A 25,431-nucleotide genomic window follows, 5' to 3' on the forward strand; every position below is an offset into this window, starting at 1 on the left:
GAAGAGGTAGTGCCAGGGCTAGGGAATTCTCAGAATATAAGGAAAGAATATGGAAAACCAGCCACTACAGTCTTGAGTTTGGTGACAGGAGAGAAAGCTGTAATGTAGGAGATGAAGACTCCTGGAAGAGTCCTAGCCTTCGATTTGCTGCCACACCCAAACGGACTCCCTTATGGCTGGATAAGGGAGCAGTAGAAGGAAGCCAGGTAGCCCTCTGGACTCCCAAGGATGACGTTCAGAATTCAGGTGACCTAGAGTTTCTTAGGTCAATCAGTGGTGCCAATGAGCTTGGAGAGCAAGCAGAGGCCTGTGTTCAGAAAGAAGGGGCTAAGTATTCTGGGCTTTGAGCCTGAGTCAAATAACTGGGGTCACAGATTTTAATCATGCATCCATTATATCACCCTAAATGAATTTTCATTGCATATCCAAGGATATTCATGACCCCACTACACAGAAAGTTATAATGTAATTTGACAAGAAGAATGAATTGCTCTGAGTCTGAGTAGGGATGAGGGAGAGAGGATATACATGTAGTGCCTAATATGGGATTGATGAGAGGGCTTCTTTGTGGATGTGATGTTTAAGCCCAGCCCTAAAGGATAAGTAGGAATGACCTAAATGAAGTTAGGAAAGTGGGATTGGACTTCCAGGCCTCAGATAACATGCGTGCAAATGTCTGGACAGGAACAAACATGTAAACATGATTTGGGTGCTGTATTTCAAATGGTTGTAGCACAGACAGCAAAGCACCTCTTGGGTTCCCCAGGAAACAGACTCTAGGACAGAGATTTCAGTGGAGAAGGTTATCTGGAAGTTCTTCCAAGGACAACATTCATCAGGGAGTAAAGAAGACAGGGTTGGACAGTGGGAGAAGTTGGCCTGGGATACAGTTACGATAGAGATCTCAGCAACCCTTATAGTGAGTTCTGGAGCTGGGATGGCCTTTTACATTTGTCCTAAACTGAGGTGAGCGGAAGTCCTTTTTATCCTCCACTTGCCTTGGATAAAAGTCCAGGATAGAGTAATAATGGGTGAGAGAGCTTCTTTTGGTTGATGGCACTTCTCAGAAAAGGGTTTCAGCTGTGAGCCATCAGCCACTAGCAACATCCGGTGGCTGGAGAAATGTAGGCCTGACTTGGATGGGAGTCTGGGTGGCACAGCACACCACTCACTACAACGTATACATTTGCAGTAGATGAAGTCAGAGAAGGAAGCACATAACAGGGAATAAAAGGCCTCATAAATCACAGTTACAGGTTTTGACATTTTTTTTAAAGCAAAGGGGACTTCCTGAAGGGTTTTAAGGAGGAGGTTAAATCAATATGATCGTGTTTGTACTTTTAAAAGATCACTATCGCTGCTGTGTCGATAATTGATTGTAGGGAAAGAAGGGAGACCTGGTAAAAGTTGTTGCAATCATCAAAAAGAGACATAATGAGAGTAAGAATTTAAGTGAAGGTGGCAATGAAGAAAGGTAGGCTAATTAAGGAGACATAGAAAAAGCAGAATAATGGTATCCACTTATCAGTGGTATTTTATTGGATGTGGATTGATAAGAAAGATGGATAAAAATCACAGATTCTGAACCGGGAATCTGAAATAGGAAACTCGGCCAAATACAATGCTATGTAGTTGTTGTTTCCTATTCTTTCTTTCTAGCACATGGAAAACTATACTTGGCAACACCATGGCAGTTGGGAGAAACCACTCAGTGGAAGTGGAAGTGACACGTGTTACTTCTGGGATGAAGTGATGGAAATTCCTATACCATTCTTCAGTCCTTTTCTTCTTTGGCAAGAAGCAGCGAGACCGTATGTTCAGATTGTAGAGTCACAGAATCAAAACGGCTGGGAACCCTGAGTAACCCCATGGAGCACAGCTGCTTTGAATTGTTGCTCAGTCAAGAGAAGACCTTGTATGAGCTAGAAATAAACTTTATATACTATGCTTTTGAGATTTTGGAGTTATTTGTTCCTTCAGAATAAGGTTAGCCTATTCCAAGAAATATTGAAACATAGAAGGAATTTGTATGCATGTCGTGTGTGTGTGTGTGTGTGTGTGTGTGTGTGTGTGTTTGGGGACAAAAAAGAAGGGGAGTGGAAAGGGCAAAATGTGAATTCAGTTTTAGAAATGTTGAATTTAAGATAACTGAAAAATATTTAAGTGGACGTGTCCAGTATGCAGTTAAAAATATGGGTGAAGAATTCTAAGCACAATCTAGACTACAGACAAAATTTTTTTAGAAATATCATAATCCATAAGTGAAGCCATGTGAGGGATGATTCTAAACACTCAGATGTAAAATGATCTGGGAATATTTTTTTTTTAAGAAAGCAATGGAATTCCAGGAAGCTTTGCCCTTTGCTTTAAAAATTACATTTACTATGCAAGTGAACCTAAATATCACCATACATTATAAAGCCACTTTCTTTTTCCTCCCCACCTCCTGAGATTGTGAGGCATCAGGGTTCCCTGCTTGAAAAGTAGAGGAGCCAACTTCAACCTCATAGAAGAGCAGAGAAGCCAAACAAGTAGTAAAAATCTGCACCTAGCTTCTGTCTCCCTTGAAGTGATCTCTCAAACTCAAATTAAGAGTTGTTTTCAAAAGTTAATCTAAAGGGGCTTTTTGGTTACACAAATGTAAAATAAACTAGTACACTATTGTACAAATCTGAATGTTGTTACTTTAGAAACAGAATATGTAAAAGGTATTCGGTAATGGAAATTTTATATGATTGAACCAGACTTCATATTCTGCAGATTCTGTTGTTTTGGGGGGATAAAAATATGACAGAATCTAAAATGAATTCAGCTTGCATTGTGCTTGAGCTGTTGCCTATTCCTGTTCAGATAAATGTGTGTGTTACTGCTTAACAGTTAGTTGTTAGATGCCTAAACTAAGACTCTGAGTTCAGCAGCACGAGGTTTGCACCGTGGTGCAAGAGATGCAGAAACAAGGAAGTACGTTGTGTTTGGCTCAACCTAATTTAGTGGTCTAAACTGTGGATGTCCTTCATACGAATAACCTAAATGTGAGAAAATATACTCAACCAGTATACTTATTATCATTTCACCCATAAACTGAGTCAAAAAAAGATAAATAACCTCTAAAAAGAGTACATCAAAAGATAAGGCTAATGCCAGAACCCACATTCAATTTTCGGATTCAAAATCCCAAACTCTCTCTTCTTGACCACACTGTTTTAAATGAGATCATTTCAGACATGTTATTTATATCTCTCTGTAATGTAAGGAATACACATCTCCACCGCCCCTCCATCCCTATTTTTTTGGTCCTTGGAGCTCTGAAACATTTTAGAAAAGGTATTAGTCTTCATTCTCACTTTATTTGCTTGTGAGAGTGGAAACACTTCTCCTTTCTCTCTTCTGGTGTTCACTAGAGCAGCTGCTCAAAATGAGTCAGCTTTTCCAGTCAGTTATGGTTCCTGCCTCATGGAGGGTAGGAAAGGACATACCATCTCTGTAATAACATGCCCAAAGTTGCCTGCTTCTGGTGAGAAACAAGGAGCCCTGTCCTTGTCTGGACCATCATGCTTTCCTCAACCCAGGTGCATCCATCTCATGTAGTGTGTTTCATCTCATTTTCCTCATTCTGTTCTGATTGAACATCAACATTTTTGAATGGGTTGTTATCATCATCTCTGTGAGCAAATGGGATGTGAATACCCTGAGGACTCCTACTCATGAATACAAATGATTTTTTTATTCTACAAAAGGAAGAAATATGATTGCTGAATATTAATAGCCCTCTGAGAATTAGAATTTAAGATTACATGAGATCTGTTTAATGCTCTTATTATCCAAAGGTGAATGATCGGAAAGGGAGGGGCAAATCCAGGAAATAATTTGGAGAGGAAACTAATATATATTGAGTGCCTATTATGTATCTGGAATGGAAGCTTTTCAATTTATATATTTTCAGTTTATGAAGTCTCACTATTTGAGTAAAATTAGATGACAATTAAAAGTGCTCACCACCAATAAATGGGTTACTAATAACCCATTAGGTTATTTTAGTCATTGTGGTTTCTTGAGTCATAGGAAGCTGCCCTCTATGTGTTACTTTCAGGGTAGTTAAGGTAATTTAATACAAATGACCTTAAAACTGACACATGGAGAGCAGCTTCCTATGACTCAAGAAACACCTCCTACGACTCTGTGCTTGATAAGTACAAAATAAGTGCCAGGAAGAAAAGGCATGGTGGGATGGAAAATAGTGATAATTTTTATAAGTTAAAAGTGATGAGGAAATGAATAGCTATTGTACAAGTGTATGGGATAACTCATTTTTCAATAAGAATAAATCCAAATGACATATCACAAATCATGACATTATACAGGAAGGCCCTGTGTCTGTACTATTGAAATTAATAGGGAAGAGATGAGGAAAAAGAGACTGGAAAAATGAAATTTTTGAGTAACTGCAATAGTTGTTTTTCAACTTATTTCATCTTGTTCTATACAAATGAAATCATAGATTCTTAAGATGAGATATAGAGCAGAGCTTAATTTTTATTTTTTATAATTTTTACTTCCAGGTGATTCTACTCTTCAGCCAGCATGAAAAACACTGGATTAGGAGTGCTGGAGTGAGATAATGAGTTTGCAAATGAAAGGGTTTTTAAGCATTGAGAGTGTGCTGATGACATAAATATGGGATGATTCCCCCAAGTTAGTGATGATTCCATAGGCTGAAAGCCCCTTCAAATTCTCGCATTAAAACAAGTGACAAGGCAATAGATGCTGTTATCACATGCCATGAGTTCCCTTTCACTTGTGTAGAGATCATTGAGAAAGTGTCTGATCTTATTTACACATTTGTTCTTTATTCTGTTAATGTGGTGAATTACATTGATTTTCTTTTTTTTTAACGTTCATTTTAGTTTCAGGGGGTACATGTACAGATTTGTTGTATAGGTAAATTGCATGTAACTGGGGTTTAGTGTACAGATTATTTCATCACCCAGGTGATAAACAAAGTCCCTGATGGGTAGTTTTTTGATCTTCATCCTCCTCCCTTCTTTCACCCTCAAGCAGGCCCTGGTATCTGTTGTTCCCTACTTTGTGTCCTATGCACTCAATGTTTAGCTCCCACTTGTAAGTGAGAACATGTGGTATTTGGTTTTCTGTTCCTATGATTTTTTGAATTTGCTGAGGATTATTTTATGTACAATTGTGTGGTCAATTTTAGAGTATCTGCAATGTGCACATGAGAAGAATGTACATTCTGTTGTTTTGGGGTGTAGAGTTCTGCAGACATCTATTAGGTCTACTTGGTCAAGTGTCAAGTTCAAGTTATGGATATCTGTTAGTTTTCTGCCTCAGTCATCTACCTAATACAGTCAGTGGGGTATTAAAGTCTTCCCACTGTCATTGTGTACTTATCTAAGTCTCTTCATAGGTCTCTAAGAACTTGTGTTATGAATGTGAGTGCTCCTGTGTTAGGTGTATACATATTTATGATAGTTAGGTCTTCTTATTGAATGGAGCCCTTTACCATTATGTAATGCCCTTCCTTATGTTTTTTTATTTTTGTTGGTTTAAAGTCTGTTCTGTCTGAAATTAAAGTAACAATCTCTGCTGTTTTTCTGTTCTCCATTTGCTTGGTAGATTTTTCTCCATCCCTTCACTTTCAGCCTATGGGTGTCGGTGTATGTGAGAGAGACTGTTGAAGACAGCATACCCATGGGTCTTGTTTCTCTATTCGACTTGCCACTCTGTGATTTTTAATTGGGGCATGTAGCCCATTTACATTGAAGGTTAGTGTTAATATATGTGGATTTGATCCTATTATGTCGTTAGTTGGTTATTATGCAGATTTGTATGGGAGGTTGCTTTATAGTGTCACTGGTCTCTGCACTTCAGTATGTTTTTGTAGTGGCTGGTAATAGTCTTTCCTTTCTATATTTAGCACTCCCTTCAAGACTTCTTGTAAGATAGGTATGGAGGTAACAAATTTCCTTAGCATTTGCTTGTCTGAAATATTTCTGCTTTGTTTATGAAGCTTTGTTTGCCTGGATATGACATTATTGGTTGGGACTTCTTTTCTTTAAGAATGCTGAATATAGGCCCACAATCTCTTCTGGCTTTTAGGTTACTACTGAAAGGTCCACTGTTAGCCTGATGGGGTTCCCTTTGTAGGTGACCTGCCCCTTCTACCTAGGTGCCTTTTTTCTCTCATTTAAACTTTGAAGAATCTGATGACTATGTGTGTTGAAGATGGTCTTCTTATGTAGTATTTCACAGGGGTTCTCTGCATTTCCTGAATTTGAATGTTGGCCTCTCTAGCAAGGTTGGGGAAATTTTCATGAATGAAATCTTGAAATATGTTTTCCAAGCTGTCTAGTTTATCTCCCTGTCTTTCAGGGATGCCGATGAGTCATAGATTTGGTCTCTTTACATAGTCCCATATTTCTGGGAGGTTTTGTTCTTCTTTATTGTTTTTTCATTATTTTTATCTGACAGTTATTTTGGAGAATTGGCCTTCAAGCGCTGAGATTCCTTCCTCAGCTTAGTTGATTCTACTGTTAATACTCACAATTATATTCTGAAATTCTTGAAGTGAGTTTTTCAGCTCTATCAGATCAGTTTGGTTCTTTTTTAAAATGGCCACATCATCTTTCAGCTCCTATATCATTTTATTATATTGGTTAGAATCCTTGGATTGTGTTTTGACTTTCTCTTGAATCTTGATCTTCCTTCTTACCCACATTCTGAATTCTATTTCTGTCATTTCAATGATTTTGGCCTGGTTAAGAACCGTTGCTAGGGAATTAGTTCTGGGGAACTTGTTTTGAGATAAGAAGACTCTTTGGCATTTTAAATTTCCAGAGTTCTTGTGATGCGTTTTTCTCATCTTTGTGGGCTGATATTCTTTCAGCCTTTGAAGTTGCCATCCTTTGGGTGGATTTATCAATGTTTTTATCTTATTTGATTTCCTTGGGGGTTTGCTTGTGGTATTAAGTGGGTTCAGTCAAGTGGCTTCATTTTTAGAAGATGTTAGGGAGAAAAGGTTCAGTTCAGCACTCCTGGACTGCATACCTAACTCTGGGGGACTTGTATTGGGCCCTTGGCTTTGTTCTCAAGTTCCGTTGAGTTTAGGAACCTGCTGTGCTAGAGGGGCCAAAGTGTTCCTCGACCATTGGCCACAACCCTCTGATGTGTAGTGCCAGCTGAAGTGCTTCATTGGGTGGTAGCAACAGGATGCATGCTCTTTCACACGTGCCAGCAGCAGCAGCAGCAGCGTGGTGGGCTGCTCACTCACCTGCTAGGGCAGAGCCTAGCTAGTTCAGTGGGTGCCATCCTCCATGCTGGTATTCACAGAGGCATTGGTGGCAGCATAGGAAGTCAGGGCTGCTGGCATCCATGTGTGCATTTGCACCAGCAGCAGTGTCGGTGCAAAGCATGGGTCATTGGTGGCCTCCATGCATGCGTTCACCCCAATGGTGGTGGTGGTGGTGCAGAATTGAGGGGCCGGGCTGTTGCTGTCCATGTGCATGTCTGCACTGGCAGCAATGGTGGTACAGGGCAGCGACGGGCCTCTGGTCTCTGTGTGTGTGCATGCATTCATGCTGGTAATGGCAGCAAGGCTGGGAGAGAACAAGGTGTGCTCATGGTGGCAGTAGTGGCATTGCAAGGTGAACATGCCCATGCCCCCATGTAGGGAAGGGGAGGGGAGATCCTCCCATGCCCATGTGGGCTGACAAATTGCTGTGGAGGGTGACTGTGGGTGAGTGTGTGCTGGCAAAGCAGCACAGGGGAGGCTTCAGTTGGGGGAGGCTGCCAGTGGGCTGGTGCACATAGGTGGGGGCCATTCGGCTGGAGCTCTTCAGTGGTCAGGTATGGTGTGCCAGCACAGGAGCTATGATGTGGTGGGCCTCTGGGAGGCACCCTGATTGGGTATTTGAGGCTGCACTGCAAGTAGGCTCAGCCAGGCTAGGACCCCAGGAGGGGCCAGCAGACAGTGGAGCCTCAGGTTGGACTGGCTGCCATCTCATGGGCAAGATCAACCTGCTCTGTTAAGGTCCAACAGTTCCACTAAGACTGAATTCTGCATGGTGAGCCTTGGGGGAAGGACATCCCTGGACATTCTCCCTGCAGATGTTCCCACACCAAACATTCTGGGCTTTGCACAGGCTGGAGTCCTGCCCCTACCACCATTCTAAGCAGGTCTATCTGGCAGCTCAAGTGTCTATGGAGGGTGTGGGGGTCTCTTGCTGCCAGGATTCCAGAAGTCCGTGGTGAGAGTGGGTCCTTCCTTGCCTTTCCAACTCATTCCTTCTGCAGGAGTCACTGGAGGCCAGGAATGAGTCCCAGAGCATGGTAGCCCCATGCAGCATTCCCAGTTCTCTCCCTTTTAAACTCAGTGTCTGTGTTCACCCCCCATCCATTCTCAAGGCCTTCCCTCCAAAGATCTGCTCAGAGTGCACCAGTCTCCCCGATGTCCCCATCCCTCAGTGGCAGATGTTCCTCCTGGCTGCATGTAGTCAGCCATTTTGCCTGGCACACATTTTTATGTAGATAAAATAGTCATGTTTTGCAAAAGATTCCTGATTCCTAATTGAACATATATCAGCAAAGAGGAGAAGCTTATGTTTGGTTTTAAGTCCTTTTAGGGTAAATGCATCTGGAGGTCACATGCCAAAACATGCCAAAATCTTTCCAAGTCCCTTCAGACTTTGAAACTCATCAATTTAAAATCAAACTTTGGGAAAATATTTCTTTGCAAGTAAAGGAGCTTCTGCATGATTCCAGTACTTTCTCATCCATTATGTTATTTAATCCTCAAAGCAACTCTCTAAGTTTGGTATTATACTTCCAATTTTGATATTTGAGTTAACCAAGCCTATATGAAAATAACTAATTTGACCACTGTCACACGGCTAGGAAGGGATTTCAGTCTGATTTGATTTGAATCCAAAGCTAAGAATCATTCCATTATACCACGATGTCTCTCATAAAACAAATACATGAGAGACATTTTCTTTTTTTTTTTTTTTTTTCAGTTTGGTAATGAAATAGTGAAATTGTCTTTATTGTTTTTCTTTTTTTTTAATTTTATAATTATTATACTTTAAGTTTTAGGGTACATGTGCACAACGTGCAGGTTTGTTACATATGTATACATGTGCCATGTTGGTGTGCTGCATCCATTAACTCGTCATTTAGCATTGGGTATATCTTCTAATGCTATCCCTCCCCCCTCCCCCAACCCCACAACAGTCCCTGGTGTGTGATGTTCCCCTTCCTGTGTCCATGTATTCTCATTGTTCAATTCCCACCTATGAGTGAGAACATGCAGTGTTTGGTTTTTTTCCCTTGTGATAGTTTGCTGAGAATGATGGTTTCCAGCTTCATCCATGTCCCTACAAAGGATGTGAACTCATCATTTTTTATGGCTGCATAGTATTCCATGGTGTATATGTGCCACATTTTCTTAATCCAGTCTATCATTGTTGGACATTTGGGTTGGTTCCAAGTCTTTGCTATTGTGAATAGTGCCACAATAAACATATGTGTGCATGTGTCTTTATAGCAGCATGATTTATAGTCCTTTGGGTATATACCCAGTAATGGGATGGCTGGGTCAAATGGTATTTCTAGTTCTAGATCCCTGAGGAATCGCCACACTGTCTTCCACAATGGTTGAACTAGTTTACAGTCCCACCAACAGTGTAAAAGTGTTCCTATTTCTCCACATCCTCTCCAGCACCTGTTGTTTCCTGACTTTTTAATGATCGCCATTCTAACTGGTGTGAGATGGTATCTCATTGTGGTTTTGATTTGCATTTCTCTGATGGCCAGTGATGATGAGCATTTTTTCGTGTGTTTTTTGACTGCATAAATGTCTTCTTTTGGGAAGTGTCTGTTCATATCCTTTGCCCACTTTTTGATGGGGTTGTTTGTTTTTTTCTTGTAAATTTGTTTGAGTTCATTGTAGATTCTGGATATTAGCCCTTTGTCAGATGAGTAGGTTGCAAAAATTTTCTCAATAGATGCAGAAAAGGCCTTTGACAAAATTCAACTAACCTTCGTGCTATATACTCTCAATAAATTAGGTATTGATGGGATGTATCTCAAAATAATAAGGGCTATCTATGACAAACACACAGCCAATATCATACTGAATGGGCAAAAACTGGAAGCATTCCCTTTGAAAACTGGCACAAGACAGGGATGCCCTCTCTCACCACTCCTATTCAAAAGAGTGTTGGAAGTTCTGGCCAGGGCAATTAGGCAGAAGGAAATAAAGAGTATTCAATTAGGAAAAGAGGAAGTCAAATTGTCCCTGTTTGCAGATGACATGATTGTATATCTAGAAAACCCCATTGTCTCAGCCTAAAATCTCCTTAAGCTGATAAGCAACTTCAGCAAAGTCTCAGGATACAAAATCAATGTACAAAAATCACAAGCGGTCTTATACACCAATAACAGACAAACAGAGAGCCAAATCATGAGTGAACTCCCATTCACAATTGCTCCAAAGAGAATAAAATACCTAGGAATCCAACTTACAAGGGATGTGAAGGACCTCTTCAAGGAGAACTACAAACCACTGCTCAATGAAATAAAAGAGGATACAAACAAAAGGAAGAACATTCCATGCTCATGGGTAGGAAGAAGCAATATCGTGAAAATGGCCATACTGCCCAAGGTAATTTACAAATTCAATGCCATCCCCATCAAGCTACCAATGACTTTCTTCACAGAATTGGAAAAAAAACTACTTTAAAGTTCATATGGAACCAAAAAAGAGCCTGCACTGCTAAGTCAATCTGAAGCTAAAAGAACAAAGCTGGAGGCATCACACTACCTGACTTCTAACTATACTACAAGGCTACAGTAACCAAAACAGCATGGTACTGGTACCAAAACAGAGATATAGATCAATGGAACAGAACAGAGCCCTCAGAAATAATGCCTCATATCTACAACTATGTGATCTTTGACAAACCTGACAAAAACAAGCAATGGGGAAAAGATTCCCTATTTAATAAATGGTGCTGGGAAAACTGGCTAGCCATATGTAGAAAGCTGAAACTGGATCCCTTCCTTACACCTTATACAAAAATTAATTCAAGATGGATTAAAGACTTACATGTTAGACCTGAAATAGTAAAAACTCTAGAAGAAAACCTAGGCATTACCATTCAGGACGTAGACATGGGCAAGGACTTCATGTCTAAAACAGCAAAAGCAATGGCAACAAAAGCCAAAATTGACAAATGGGATCTAATTAAACTAAAGAGCTTCTGCACAGGAAAAGAAACTACCATCAGAGTGAACAGGCAACCTACAGAGAGACATTTTCAAATAGTTTATGAGAGAAATTATTTTTAAAAACTAAACTTCCAATAGAGCCCATAAAGTTCTAAAATTAAAATAAAACTCGTTGCTGAAGACTTACAACAACATTTAGACTATTCAACTATCTTACTGACAGAGTCATGCTTCAGTCCTGGCTGATGATGGGTAATGTCATTCATTTCCATGGCTTTTACTATCAGCTATGTGTTGATGGCTTCCAAATCTATACAATAGCAATGACGGAAGTCAGTTTTTCATTAGACATATCCATCTGAGTAACCCACTAAAATATCAAACTTGATAGGTTGCAAACTGAGCTCATCTGTGCCTTAAACTGCTTCTCCTAAGCTAATGTTACTATGTAGTCATTCAAGAAAGGAAAATGAAACTCACCCTAGGCAACCCTTATTCCTTTATCCCCATAGCCAATTTGACATTATGGAAGTATGACCCACTTAATACTTTTCTTATTTAACTTTCTATTCCAGAACCACTTCTCAAGGACAAGTCATCATCATCTTTTGCCTAGACTATTGCATAGTTTCCTGACTCATCTCCCAGCCTCCGATCTCACTATCATCCCATGTGTTTTTTATTCTGGTAACATAATGATTTATTGAAAAATGCCATTCTGACCATATCCCTGTCTTGTTAGGAATTTGAAATAACTTTCTAGTTCAAGGATTCTTTGGTTGCAAAAAGCAGACACAAACTCTGGTCAATTTAAACCAAAAGAAAAAAAGGAACTTGTCAGAAGAATACTAGTGTTCATAGAAATTAAGGAAAAGTTGAATGATCAAGGATCTTGATCTATAACTCATGATCAATTTTGGAAGTGTTGGTGTCTGAATGACTCAGCTCCTTCTGCTTTATACACTAGTCACTCCACTGAAGATTCAAATTGTCAGGAAAGAGTGACTGGCTTAGCTTATGTCATGTGCAGACACTTCTGGGGAGTGATAAAGGTAAAGACTCATTACTGATGGTCTCACCAGGACTTTGGCAAAGTGGGAGATGAACAAATCCCCAAAGAAAGCCATGTGCTGTTACTTAAAGAAAAAGGAACTGTTGGGAGAGCAAAAACAAATGACCCACATTTTTTTCCATTTTTAGAGTGAAGTCTATAATTTATACTATATCCTTGTCATTCAAGACCCAAAATGATCTGGCCCCTCTCAGCTTTTCAAATATGCTATATGTTATATTCTGTTTCTTGTCTAGAAATTCTGTCTACTTTACATGGCAAATATCCTACTTACTCTTTAAGATTCAACTAAAATGTCATTTCTTTAGTGTTGTCTTCCCTAGTGCTACCAGGAAGCATTGACTACTCTTTTCTTTGTGCCCTTGTTTGCCCTCTACATATGCCAGTAATAACACTTATCAAGGCTCAATGCAATGATTTTTTTAATAAGTTGGCATCTCTGGCCATACTGGCTTGGTCTGTAAGAATTAGAATCAAGTTTCATTAATCAGTATATTCCCAGAATATAGCATAGGGCCTGAAATACATGTGGAGTTCAACACATGCTTTTTGAATAAAAGAATGAGTAAGTAAAATAAACTTCTTTCCTGAAAACATTATACTACTAGAAGCATGTTAAGAGAATGAGATAGCAGGCTTATTTCTTATTTTCAAGTGCCTCTTGTGAAATAAAGCACTAATTAAAAATTTTTATTAGCTCTAGAAGTAATGTTTTTGTATTTCCCATAATGTTTCTTGTTTAAGCATATTAAAGTTAGACTTTTGATGTGAAAATAAATATTCTTACTTATATGCACAGATTTTTTTCTTACAACTTTTTTCTGTTAGCTTTTTCTACATTGTAGTCTATTGCTAGTCTCTTTGCCTTCCTGCATTTTCCTTCATTTTTTAGTTTTCGGTTTCTTTGGGGTTTTGTCATTAGCAAGTTTGAATGGCTCCTCCTCAGTCTACATGGAGGCAAAGAATTGGCCACATAATCTCTGTGGAAGGCCCTTGAACCAGGGTGGAGATTGATCAGGTGGGCGGTAAAATGAGGTTTTTTTCAAGGCCTCTATTTCTCTTCCTTCCAGCCTTAAATGGATGCATCATCTCGGCCCATTAGAAGTTTTCTTTGGTGCTTGATGGTCTAATCCAAATGTCCTCTCCAGGCTGTCTTAATTTGCAAATGCACACTACACAAATCACCATACTGTGCCGTTCTGTGTTGGGAAATAAAAAGTGGAAAAAGAGGTTGAAATTGCTATTGCAAAAAAAAAGTGAAAAACAAGACGAAAGTAGAACCCAAAGTACCTGTTTAGTTATAATGAGAGGTTAGAAGGCCTTGAGCAAAATTGCAAAAAGCCTGGACCTAGGCCCAGCATCCTGAACTGTTGTCAATTGGGAGCTATTGCAAGATCCTATTTTCCATTTCATGAGTCTGTTAGGTTCTTCATTTTATTTTCAATTTTCTCAGCAATGTATAATTAGAGACCAAATGTGCATTAACTAGTAAACTTCCAGAGAAGAGTGGAGTTTCACTTGAGTGTATAACACACAACCAATCAGTGAAAAACTCCACAATCTTTCCCTAGATCTTAGCTTTGCCCCCTACTCCCCTTCCCATACTCCCTCTACCTGAGTAATACCTGGATTTGAAAAGGTTCTGCAAAATTTATTCATGTCATGGGCTAAGACCAGACTTCAGACAAGAGGCCAGGGTAAATTTGTAGACAGAAACAAAGGCAGGAGGGGGCAGGGAAATGCTCACTGAACTTGCTGTCAAACACTCCATTATTGGTTGTTTCACACTGCTTAGTCACTTGAGCCAGCCCTTCATCTGTAAAACCTACAATAGGAATAGTATTCATACTGTTTGCCATCACAGACTGTTGCAACAATCACATGAGATTATATACACACAATAATATGTAATGTGTATTGTGTACAATATGGGCATTTATATGTCTATATACAGATGTATATTGTAACTGTAATGTGTATAATCTTCCAGTCTCCCACAGCAGCTTAATTCAAAGAAAAATGCATCCTATAGTCAGAGACTGTTTTTATGTCTTATTAAAATTATTTATTCTAAAATTGGAATTAACTCAGTTGAATAGAAATAAGAAGGTAGCTTCAAATAATTAAAAGCCTTGACCTTCATAAGTGAGTTAATATTACTTAAGCTATCTTACCAAAGAACACTTGCTACCAAATAAAATTTTTGCACACCCCATAATTTAAAGTAATAAATTTCTAGTGATGGAAATTAAGCCAATCCAATAAATTGTTTTTAGCAAGCCTATCTTCCTGTTCTCTCTGTCTCTTTGTCTCTCTCTCTCTCTTACACACACACACACACACACACACACACCACTTTGCTCTACATTGAAAAAGGGACTGTATTATGTCCCCCAAAAAACACAGATCAGAGAAAGTGGTTTGGCAGAACATGGTATTTCCTCTTTAAGGTTTACATTTTACATATTTAAATATACCTGAAAACTGCCAATTATAAACATGACTGTAATTTCCACTTTTCAGTCCATTTTTGCAGCATCTAGCTAAGATCTTATGTCAGGAAGGTTATTTGATAAGCTTCATTTTTCCCAAGGTAAAATCAGGAGGCTGCTGATCTCTTCCATTCTTTCTTGTGCAATGGAGGTAGTAAAAGTAATCATAAGAGGGGCTGCAGCACTTTTCTTCTCCCCTAAAATGTACCTCACCCAAGGAGAATGATCAAATTGGAGGAGATTGTGGCATGATGGACTCTAATATTTTCAGTCATGTATGTACTGCACCCAAAATTTTTGAGGGAGTAGCCCCAGTATATATGTATTGCCATCATTAGTTAATATCTCAAAGCAACCACTTATTGGAGGCCCATCTTATGAACCTTTATATAAATTGAAATAGCAAATAAGTATGATAATTTTAGCTTTTATCTGATGTCTTGTTAATTTAAATTTTTTTTGATATATCTAAATCGGCATTTATCAACAATGGTATGCTGCCATTTTGGGCCATATGATTCTTTGTTATGGGTTCTGTCCTGGGCATTCTAGAATGTTTAGCAGCATTTCTATTCTCTACCCACTTGCTTCCAGTGACATCTCTCCAGTCTGAACAATAAAACTCTCTCCAGACATGTTAAACTTCTCTTAAGGTGTAAACTCAACCCCTTGTTGAAACCCACTGGTTTAAAGGAATACATTATTTGTAGAATTTGTTTCAGATTTGTCACTTTCAATGTGAAGTTTCTTTGCAGAAATTTTTAAAAGCTTTTGTCAATTTAGAGTGGGTGAATGAGTTAACGCAAGATACTGTAATCAGTAGATATGCCTACCAGACACTGGTAAACTGCAGTATTTAATCATGTAAACAAATAGGAGAGGGTGCAATTGTCAATCCCTCTCACTATAGAGCTCCTATTCTTGTCTCAAAACATGGACTATGTAGCTGTGGATAGCAGAGATTGCTCAACCAAGGTTGGGGGATGGGCATATTTATATGCCAACCCCTTTAGGCATTATTCAAAGGTTGCTTATGAAAGCTCTGTGACATCAGTCAAGACAACGATTTTTTTGATATGACCCCAAAAGCACAGGCAGCAAAAGCAAAAACAGGCAAGTGGGATTATATAAACTAAAAATCTTCTGCAACAGCAAAGAAAACAATCAGCAGTGTGACAAGACAACCAATGTATTGGGCAAACATATTTACAAACCACACATCTGATAAGGGGTTCAAATCCAAATATATCAGGAACTCAAAACAATTCGATAGCAAGAAAACAGTCCTATTAAGAAATAGGCAAAGGACCTGGATCAACATTTCTCAAAAGAAGACGCTCAAATGGCCAACAGATACATGAAAAAAATGTTTAATATCACTAATCATCAGGATTAACATCAGAATGAGATATCACCTTACATGTATTAGAATGGTTATTATCAAAGAAACAAAAGATAACAAGTTTCGGCAAGAATGTGGAGAAAAGAGGATGCCTACACATTATTAGTAGGAATGTAAAGTAGTTCAGCCATTATGGAAAACAGCATGGAAGTTCCTCAAAAAGTTAAAAATAGAACTAACATATGATCTAGCAGTTCTACTACTTGCTATATTTACAAAGGATATGAAATCAATATATTGAAGAGATATTTGCACTCCCACGTTCATTGCAGTAACATAGCCAAAATGTGGAATCGACTTAAGTGTTTGTTGGTGAATGAATGGATAAAGATAATGTGGTATATATACAAAATTTAGCCTTAAAAATAAGGAAATGTTGTCATTGGTGACAACATGAATAAACCTAAAGAACATGATAAAAAATAAAATAAGCCAGACCCATAAAGACAAGCACTAAATGATCTCATTTATATGTGGAATCTATAAAAGTTGAACTGGTAGAAGCAGAGAGTAGAATGGAGGTTACCAGAGGCTGGGGGATAAGGGAATTGGGGAAATGTTGATCAAGGGTTGCAAAATTTCAGTTAGGGGGAGTAAGTTTCAGAGATCTATAAATTATGGCAACTATAGATAATAATAATATACAGTTGGCCCTCTGTAGCTGTGGGTTTTGCGTTGATGGATTCAACCAATCTCAAATTGAAAATATTTTTAAGAGCTACAAATGATAGCAATAAAACAGTAAAAAATTTATACAAATTAAAAAATACAGTGTAACAGTTATTTATGTAACATTTACGTTGTAATAGGTATTGTAAGTAATTTAGAGATGATTTAAATTATACAAGAGGATATACAGCAGGTTATATGCAGATATTTTGCTATTTAACATAAGAGACTTGAGTACCTGCTGATTTGGGTATCTGTAGGGGGTCCTGGAACCAATCCTCCATGGATAACGAGAGACAACTGTATACTTGAAAATTGTTAGAAGAGTAAATTTTAGTATTCTCACCAAAAAAAAAGATAAGTATGTGCCCTACTGTATACTTTAATTAGCTTGATTTAGCCTTTCCACAATGTACACATACAAACTACAAAGCATCAAATTGTATGCCATAAATTATGCAATTTTAATTTTCAATTAAAAATAAAATCAAGTTTGATTCTGGGTTGGGGGAGGGTTTTAATTCCTCAACATATCTGGCTTGTTATTCTGGGAGTAGGGGAGGGAGAAGGAGGAGTGGGCTTTGGCCAATAAATACTTCACATAGCTGTAGTTCTAACTAGCTTGTACTAAAGTGGTAAGAATGTTGAGAATATGAGTGGGGTGACAATGGTGTCTGCTACTGTCCTGCTAATGGACTGAAGGAACTGGCTGAGAGGGAGGTTGATGATGTGTGGGACCTAAGGGGTAGGGGAAGAAAGAGATAAATGGTGTCAGACTGAAAATCATAGATGGAAGAATTATCTGGAAACCCTGGTACCTTATCTTCAGAGTCTGGAAGGAAGAAAGGAAGATGGCTGCAAGTGTAGATAGGTTTATGGTTTTTATGACAGGAAGGTGTGGGATTAACATTTGCTGTTTTTGTTTTCTTAGTAACCTGTGGGAGAGGGTCATCTCTAGAAAATGAGAGAGTGAGTTAGGAAGGCAAAGAGATTTGTAGTAGTCACCAAGGGAAAGAAGAGACAAATTAAAGAAATATGAGCAGCATTTAAGAGCTCTGCTAAGATAAATAACCCAAAATTTATGGTGTCACCAATTTTATGGTCTAGTAGATCATCTCCAGCAGCCCTCAGTAGAGAAGGTAGAGGGGAAAAATGCAAATTGCAGGATTTATTTGTTTATTGAATAAATATTTATTGAGCATCTACTATGTGTTAGGCACTGTCTTAGGAGCTTGAGATAAAACCAAGACAGAATAGACAAAATTATCTGATCTTGTAGATCTTACATTTTGGAGGGGAAATGCAGAAAATACAGCCAATGAATAAAATTGTAGTATACTGTGATAAGTACAGAGAAAGCGAGAGAGGATGCTGAGACGGAAGATGGTTTGTCATTTTGGACAGGGTGTGTGGGAAAGACCTCTCTGAGAGGCCGAAAGAGATACAGCTATTCGGTTATCTGGGAAAGCATGATTCAGGCAGAGGAAAGAGCAAGTGCAAAGGCGCTAAGACAGAAGTGTCCGTGGTATGTTTGAGGAATGGGCAAGAAACCCAGTGTAAGGACGGGACCAATGTGTGCAAGGTGTAAAATGGTATAAATTAAGTTCAGAGAGAGAAAGTTGGAGGTCCACCTTGGATATGATCTTGTGGCCCATAGCTGTTAAACTGATTCATGTTGGAAGTCTGAGGGAATATGAGGTATGAGGACTAGAGGTGGGAATGTTGAGAATGTCAGTGAAAGTCCATTTCAAATGATCATTGAGAAGGGAAGGAAGTGAATCCAAAAGTGGGCAGGTAAATTGGGAGCATTGTGAAGAATGGGAAGAGAACCAAGAAAGAATGAAAGCATAGAAAGCAAGGGAGGAAGAGTTTCTAGGTAGTGGGTATGCTTATTAATGAAAATTAACATTTATTTAGCATGTGTGATGTGCTAAGTACTTTGTGTTATTATCGCATTTAAATTTCCCACCCATCTGTTGTAGTAATAAATATTAATATCCAAATGTGCAGATGAGCAAATTGCAGCATAGAGTAAGCCACATACCCAAAGACATGCTGCTAGTCAGTGGCAGAACTAGAATATGAATTCCATTAGTCTAACTTTTATGCTCCCTTCCTCTCTTTTCCCTGTAGTTTTGCTGAGGTGTGATTGACAAATAAAAATTGTATATATTTAAAGTGTACAAATTGATGTTTTGATATGCATATACATTGTAAAATAATCACCCCAATCAAGCTCATGGGCATGTCCATCACCTCACATAGTTTCCATTTTCTTCTTTCTCTCTCTCTTTTCCCTCCTTCCTTCTCTCTTTCATCCTTTTTTTTCTTTCTTTTTTTGGTGAGCACACTTAATATCTACTCTCTTTGAATGCTGCATAAGACACCTGTATGACAAGGATAAATGCAGATCCATGGGGGAGTGGCTGGTAGGAGGTCATTGGTGAAAGCAGGTGGGAATGGAGGCAGTACTTTGCAGTAATTTAGTGATTCAGTAGATGGCAAGGAAGTGGAGGCAGCAGGTGTTGGATTGAAGAGACAGGGGCATTATGGATAGTGACATCAAGATTATGTAGACTTTGTTTTTTTTTTTTAAAAAGAGAGACTCACATTGGTTTAAAGCCTGAGAGGAAGGTGCCAGAAGAAAACGACACAATGAAGACAAAAGTGTGAGTTGAATAAAATAAACAGCAAGGTCAAGGAACAAGTTTGTAGGGTTGGAGTTATGAAATAGTCTGGGAAAGGAATACCCCATTTCATAGACAAATAACTGAGGACCAGAGAAGTAAATGGTGAACCCAAGGTTATAGAACCAATTAAACAGTAGCTCAGGGACCAGAGTCCGGGTTTTCTGATTGCCAGGACAGGTGCTTTCCACTAGTGCCCCCAGCAACTCTTGCTGAATCATCCTCTGCTGGTTACTTATCCCCAATCCAAAGGAAGTTGTTGTAGTTAATGAGTAAATACAGTGTAGCCAAAAACCAGTGAAAACACACAGCTCTATAAAAACACAATGACACCTTGTCCTTCCAGTTTCCTTCACAACACCCTCCCCCCATAGTTCATTCACACCGAGTACTGACTTTTCTTGACTATAAGCTGCCTTCAAGATACTGAATGTTCCCAGTGTTTGTGCTAAGCAGGGACTCAGGTGGAGAGAACTAAGGTCACCCTCAGGGAATTTCTTGCTGAATTAGGTTCCACTAAGCCTTGAAATCAAAACGCTTCTGGTAGGTAAATGGAGTACAGATGGGAAATCAAACCAGTGTGTGACTGGGCATGATTTAGAGCAACTGTTATTGATATGACAGATCCTAGCAGGCAACCTCATGAGAGCCTGGATGTTCGTTTCAATGCAGGCAGGTGAAACGAATAATTGCATTTCTGACTTTTGAATTTCCTGCGCCTTGCCAGTGGTTATTACAGCCATAATCTGGGCCATGTATATTCTAAGGAGGCTTTTGATTTAAGAACCTAGATTTTTTGAGAGGCATGCAATATTCAATGTATCTCTATGCATAAGATTTTATGTAGATATTTTGATGATGCAAAATTTCTACACTATATGAAATATAAGTTTTTTAACTTTGGGGGAATAACAATAGTTTATTTCTAACATACATTATCTTGGTCAAACATTGAAATTCTTGATTAATGTTTAACTATAAGAAGTATACTCATTCAAGTAAAGGATCAGTTTCAGGGTTCAGGCTGAAGTGTCTTAATGACTAGAATTCAGGTTCCAAGGAGAAGCCCACAAGGCTAAGGGTATTGGATATAACGGAAAGTGGAAGCTATACCTGACTTCCAGAGAATGTGGACCGGATATAAGATCTTAATCTTCTCTTATCTTACTACAGAAATCTGGATGGAGAAGCAGTATTTATCTCAAAGAGAAGTGGACCTAGAGGCTTATTTCACTAGGAATCACACTGTTTTGCAAGGTACTCGATTCAAAAGAGCCATTTTCCAAGGGCAATACTGTAGAAATTTTGGCTGTTGTGAAGACAGAGATGATGGCTGTGTCACTGAGTTCTATGCGGCGAATGCGTTGTGCTACTGTGATAAATTCTGTGACAGAGAAAATTCTGATTGCTGTCCTGACTACAAGTCCTTTTGCCGTGAAGAGAAAGAATGGCCTCCTCACACACAGCCTTGGTATCCAGAAGGTAGGCTTTGGGAATGTATTTCAACATTATCCTCGTTCATAACAACAAGATCTGACAAACGTTCTCTCTTTTTCTTCTTTCTTTTTTTCCTTCTTTCAATGAAATGAAAATGATTATTGCGATTGAGAAAATACATTTCTTTGGATTGTTAAAGTGCTTTGGTTTGGATGTGGGGTTCCTGTGTAATACAAGCACCTTCAGGAAAGTTCTGATCTGACAGTCCTGCGTGCTGATCGGAATCCTGATCAGTGAGTTTTGAATACTCACTCAACTTATATAAGGATTACTTTAAACTCTTTCTTCTCTTCTCTCTCTCTCTCCTTTGTATTGACATCAGGTTTCTCAAGACTTTTTGTGTGTAACCTCTTTCTCAAGAAAGTCACAAGATTTACTATCCGTAGATTTTAGTTGTTATTTCAAAGGGCTAATGGATGCACTAGCATTAGAAACTGTGGTATTGGTAATGCTATTAAAACCAGGACAAAATAAGATAAAGTCAGTCACCCGCTCTGCCTGAGTAATACCAAATGTATTCTTCACGTGTATTTTTGTTTTGCTTCATTTGTTTTTCCAGTCTGGGACTTTTACAATTATTAAAAAGAAAGGAAGGCTTCATATAGAGTGGTTGAAAAAGTCTAAGGTTAAATGGATAAATACAATATAAAGAGGATGATGGTATTTATTATATTTATCTAATTGGAGGAGAATGACTATGGATTTTGAGCATAGATGAGGCTTTATTTTTCTGTCTCTCATTGTATTAAATCTCCTCAACAGAACTTCAGGGTTAATCAGACTTCTCTGTCACACTACCATAAATGGGTGATGGTGACTAGAAATCCCAGTTAGAAGACATTTTAGGGTAAACTAGGGGCTTGGAATCCTTATTTCAAAATCCAGATGTCATTTAAAGAGTCAGAGCAAGACTGTGTCAAAAAAAAAAAAATCCAGATGCCATAGCCGTCATTCTCAATAATGTCATCTTGTTTGTAAAATTGAGGAAATGTCTCTTTATGTGTCTACATATGTATTATTTTAAATTTTCCACATAATTGTTATTTATCCTCGGTCTTTACATTTTACCAATAAACAGCTTTCCCTTCTTCCCTCCCTCCACACCTCCATCCTTCTCTCCCTTTCTTTTTTCCTTCCTTTTTTTTCCGTGTGTGTGTGTGTGTGTGTGTGTGTGTGAGTCTTGCTCTGTCACCCAGAGTGGAGTGCAGTGGCAGGATCATGGCTCACTGCAGCCTCTAACTCCTGAGCTCAAACAATCCTCCTCCCTCAGCCTCCTGAGTAGCCAGGACTACAGGTGTGTGCCTCCACACCCAGCTAATTTCTTTTATTTTATTTTTTGTAAATGTGGGGTCTTGCTGTGTTGCCTAGGCTCATCTTAAAACTCCTGGCCTCAAGCTATCCTCCCACCTTGACCTCCCAAAGTGCTAGGATTACAGGAATGAACCACTACTCCTAGACTTTCCTTCCTTTCTTCCTTCCTCTGTTTTGTTTTTCTTTCCTTCCTTCCTTCCTTCCTTCTTTCTTTCTTTCTTTCTTTCTTTCTTTCTTTCTTTCTTTCTTTCTTTCTCTTTCTTTCTTCTTTCTCTCTTTCTGTCTCTCTCTCCTTCCTTTCTCCCTCCCTCTCTTTCTTTCTTTTCTTCTTTCTATCTCTTTCTTTTTCTTTCTTTCTCTCTCTGTCTCTCTCCCCTTCCTTCCTCCTTCCCTCCCTCTCTCTTTCTTTCTTCTCTTCTTTCTTTTCTTTCTCTCTCTCTGTCTCTCTCCCCTTCCTTCCTCCCTCCCTCTCTTTCTTTCTCTTTCTTTTCTGTCTTTCTTTTTCTCTCTTTCTCTCCCGCTTTCTTTCTTCTTTTTTCTCTCTCTTTCTCTCCCTCTTTCTTTTTTCTCTCTTTCTCTCCCTCTTCTCTTTCTTTTTTCTCTCTCTCTTTCTCTCCCTCTTTCTTTCTCTTTCTTTTTTCTCTCTCTTTCTCTTCCTCTTTCTTTCTTTCTCTCTCTCTTTCTCTCCCTCTTTCTTTCTCTTTCTTTTTTCTCTCTCCCTCTTTCTTTCTCTTTCTTTTTTCTCTCTCTATTTCTCTCCCTCTTTCTCTTTCTTTTTCTCTCTCCCTCTTTCCCTCTTTCTTTCTTTTTTTTCTCTCTCTTTCTCTTCTTTCCTTTCTCTCCCTCTCCTTCTCCCTCTCCCTTTCCTTTCTATTCCTTTCCTTTCCTTTCATTTTTATGAGCCATTCCCATCTTTCCAATGGTAACCTCCTTTTAAAACATTTTTATATACCCTTTAACAGCATGTGGTCTTGTTTTGTGTGCTTGAATTATTAATTTATATAGACCATATTATGCTACAGACCTCATTCTGTTTCTTGATTTTCTCAGACAGCAACATGTTTTAAGACTCTCTCCAAGTCTCCGTGGACTAGTATGACTAGTCTGTGGCTTCTGACTGATGCTTCATTCTCTGTGATGTCCCTTCATCTCATCTAACTCCCTATTCCCTCCATGGTGGGTGGACACCTAAGTTGTCTACAGCTCTTTGCTATCACAAAGAAGTCCATGATGGACAGCCTCATGCATGCCTTCTTACTGACTTGCATGATATGGCAAGACTTGAATTGCTGGGTCCCAGGTATGCATTTAATCTAAGTCTTGCCAGATGGCTCTCAGAAGTAGCTGCATTAGTTTATGTTCCCCTAGTACTATACGGGGACACGTCTCTAACAATTAGTATTATCCAGAGAGGTAACCTTTACTTATATAATCAGTAAAACGTGATTTCTCATTGTCATTTTAATTTGCATTTCTCTCATTTCTAGTGGGTTTGAGCTTCTCTTCATATGCTCATTAATGATTGGCTTTCTTCTTCCTGTGACTTACTTTTTCCTATCCACAGCCTTGTAATACAACTTAATATCTGGTACAGCAAGTCAGCTTATTCACCCCCCTTTTTTGAAGATGACTTAGGTCATGTAGACATTAATCTTCCATAAACAGTTTTTGAATAAGTTTTTTTAGTTCCTCAAAAAACTTCAGCTAGAATTTTGAATAGCATTGCATAAAATTTATAGACTTATTTGAAGATAGCTGAACTCCGTAATGTGATGACATCTCATCAAAGAGTATAGGATATTTCTCCACTTACTCTGATTTTTAAAAATATCCTTAAATAGATTTAACACTTTACTCCATAGTGGCCTTATAATACTCTTGTTTATTCCTGGATATTTATTTTGTATTGCTTTTTTGTTTGTTTGTTTTTTGTTTTTTGTTTTTGACAGGGTCTTGCTCTGTCACCCAGGCTGAAGTACAGTGGCGCCATCATGGCTCACTGCAGCCTCGACCTTCCCCGGGCTCAAGTGATTGTCCCACTTTAAACTTCCAAGTAGCTGGGACTACGGGCGCCTACCACCATGCCTGGCTATTTTTTTGCATTTTTAGTAGAGATGGGGTTTTTCCTTGTTTCCCAGGCTGTTTCAAACTTCAGAGCTCAAGCACTGTATTACATATTTTAAAAATATATTTTATAGTTGGTTGGCTGTTGTTATGAATAAATGCTATTTATTCATGAGAGCTCATATCCTATTGGCAATTTTTCTCAATTCTGTTATTAGAAACAAAAATGTTTTTATTTATCACAGTAAAGATGTCTACACCAGAACTCCAAAGTAAACATCATACATAATGGAGAAATGTAGATAAGTTCCCTTTAAGACTAGTAATAAAACATGGATTTCTACCGTTTTTGCTACATTTAACAGGAAGATATTTGTTATGCTTTAAGAGAAAAAAATGAAGTAAAACAATCTGAAGAGAATAAAGTAAAACTCTTATTATTTGTAGATAATGTGGTAATCTACATAGAAAAAAATAAAGCCAACAGAAAATAGCATTAATATGAATCAGAAATATTTAAAAACCAGGATTTTTTATTTAAAAATCCAGATGTTTAGCTACTCTTGAAAAATTGAAAAATCTGACAATTCTGGGTCCAGGGTCTTGCATGAGATTTTCATTAGTGAGAGAGATGAGTGGTGGATGCCACCTTTTGGTAACATGTATTTTCCATTTTCCTATATCCCTTACCCCTTGCTATTTTCTCTCTGACCCACTTCTCTCATTTCTGCCGGGGTCAGTATGTCTGTAGTTTCTGTAAGTGGAACTCCTCATTTTTGCTCCATATACAACTTGCACAGCTGTACATGCACCCTTGGGCCATTACTATTGCAGGTATTTTGGGATTGAAAGAAGGTAATTTCTTTGAAAATGGAAGGTGTATTTTCATCGAAAAATAGAAAATACATGTTTAAAAATAGAAAATACATGTTTAATAGAAAATTAAACGTTTAAAATTAGCATCTTAAACATGTATTTTTTTGAACTTCTCTATTT

The 25,431-nt window shown here is 38.4% G+C and overlaps 1 protein-coding gene across 1 annotated transcript in view; it reads left to right on the forward strand.

Moving 5' to 3' along the window:
* Positions 1 to 20,580: 20,580 nt before the first annotated feature.
* TINAG (tubulointerstitial nephritis antigen) overlaps positions 20,581 to 25,431 on the forward strand; it is an 81,913-nt gene continuing 77,062 nt past the window's right edge. The window contains exon 1 of the mRNA XM_003828936.5: positions 20,581 to 21,045. Coding sequence (XP_003828984.2) covers positions 20,691 to 21,045 — 355 coding nt within the window. The 5' untranslated portion in view covers positions 20,581 to 20,690. The remainder of the gene's footprint in view (positions 21,046 to 25,431) is intronic.

The sequence above is a fragment of the Pan paniscus genome, chromosome 5, assembly GCF_029289425.2.
Source record: "Pan paniscus chromosome 5, NHGRI_mPanPan1-v2.0_pri, whole genome shotgun sequence".
Taxonomy (NCBI): domain Eukaryota; kingdom Metazoa; phylum Chordata; class Mammalia; order Primates; family Hominidae; genus Pan; species Pan paniscus.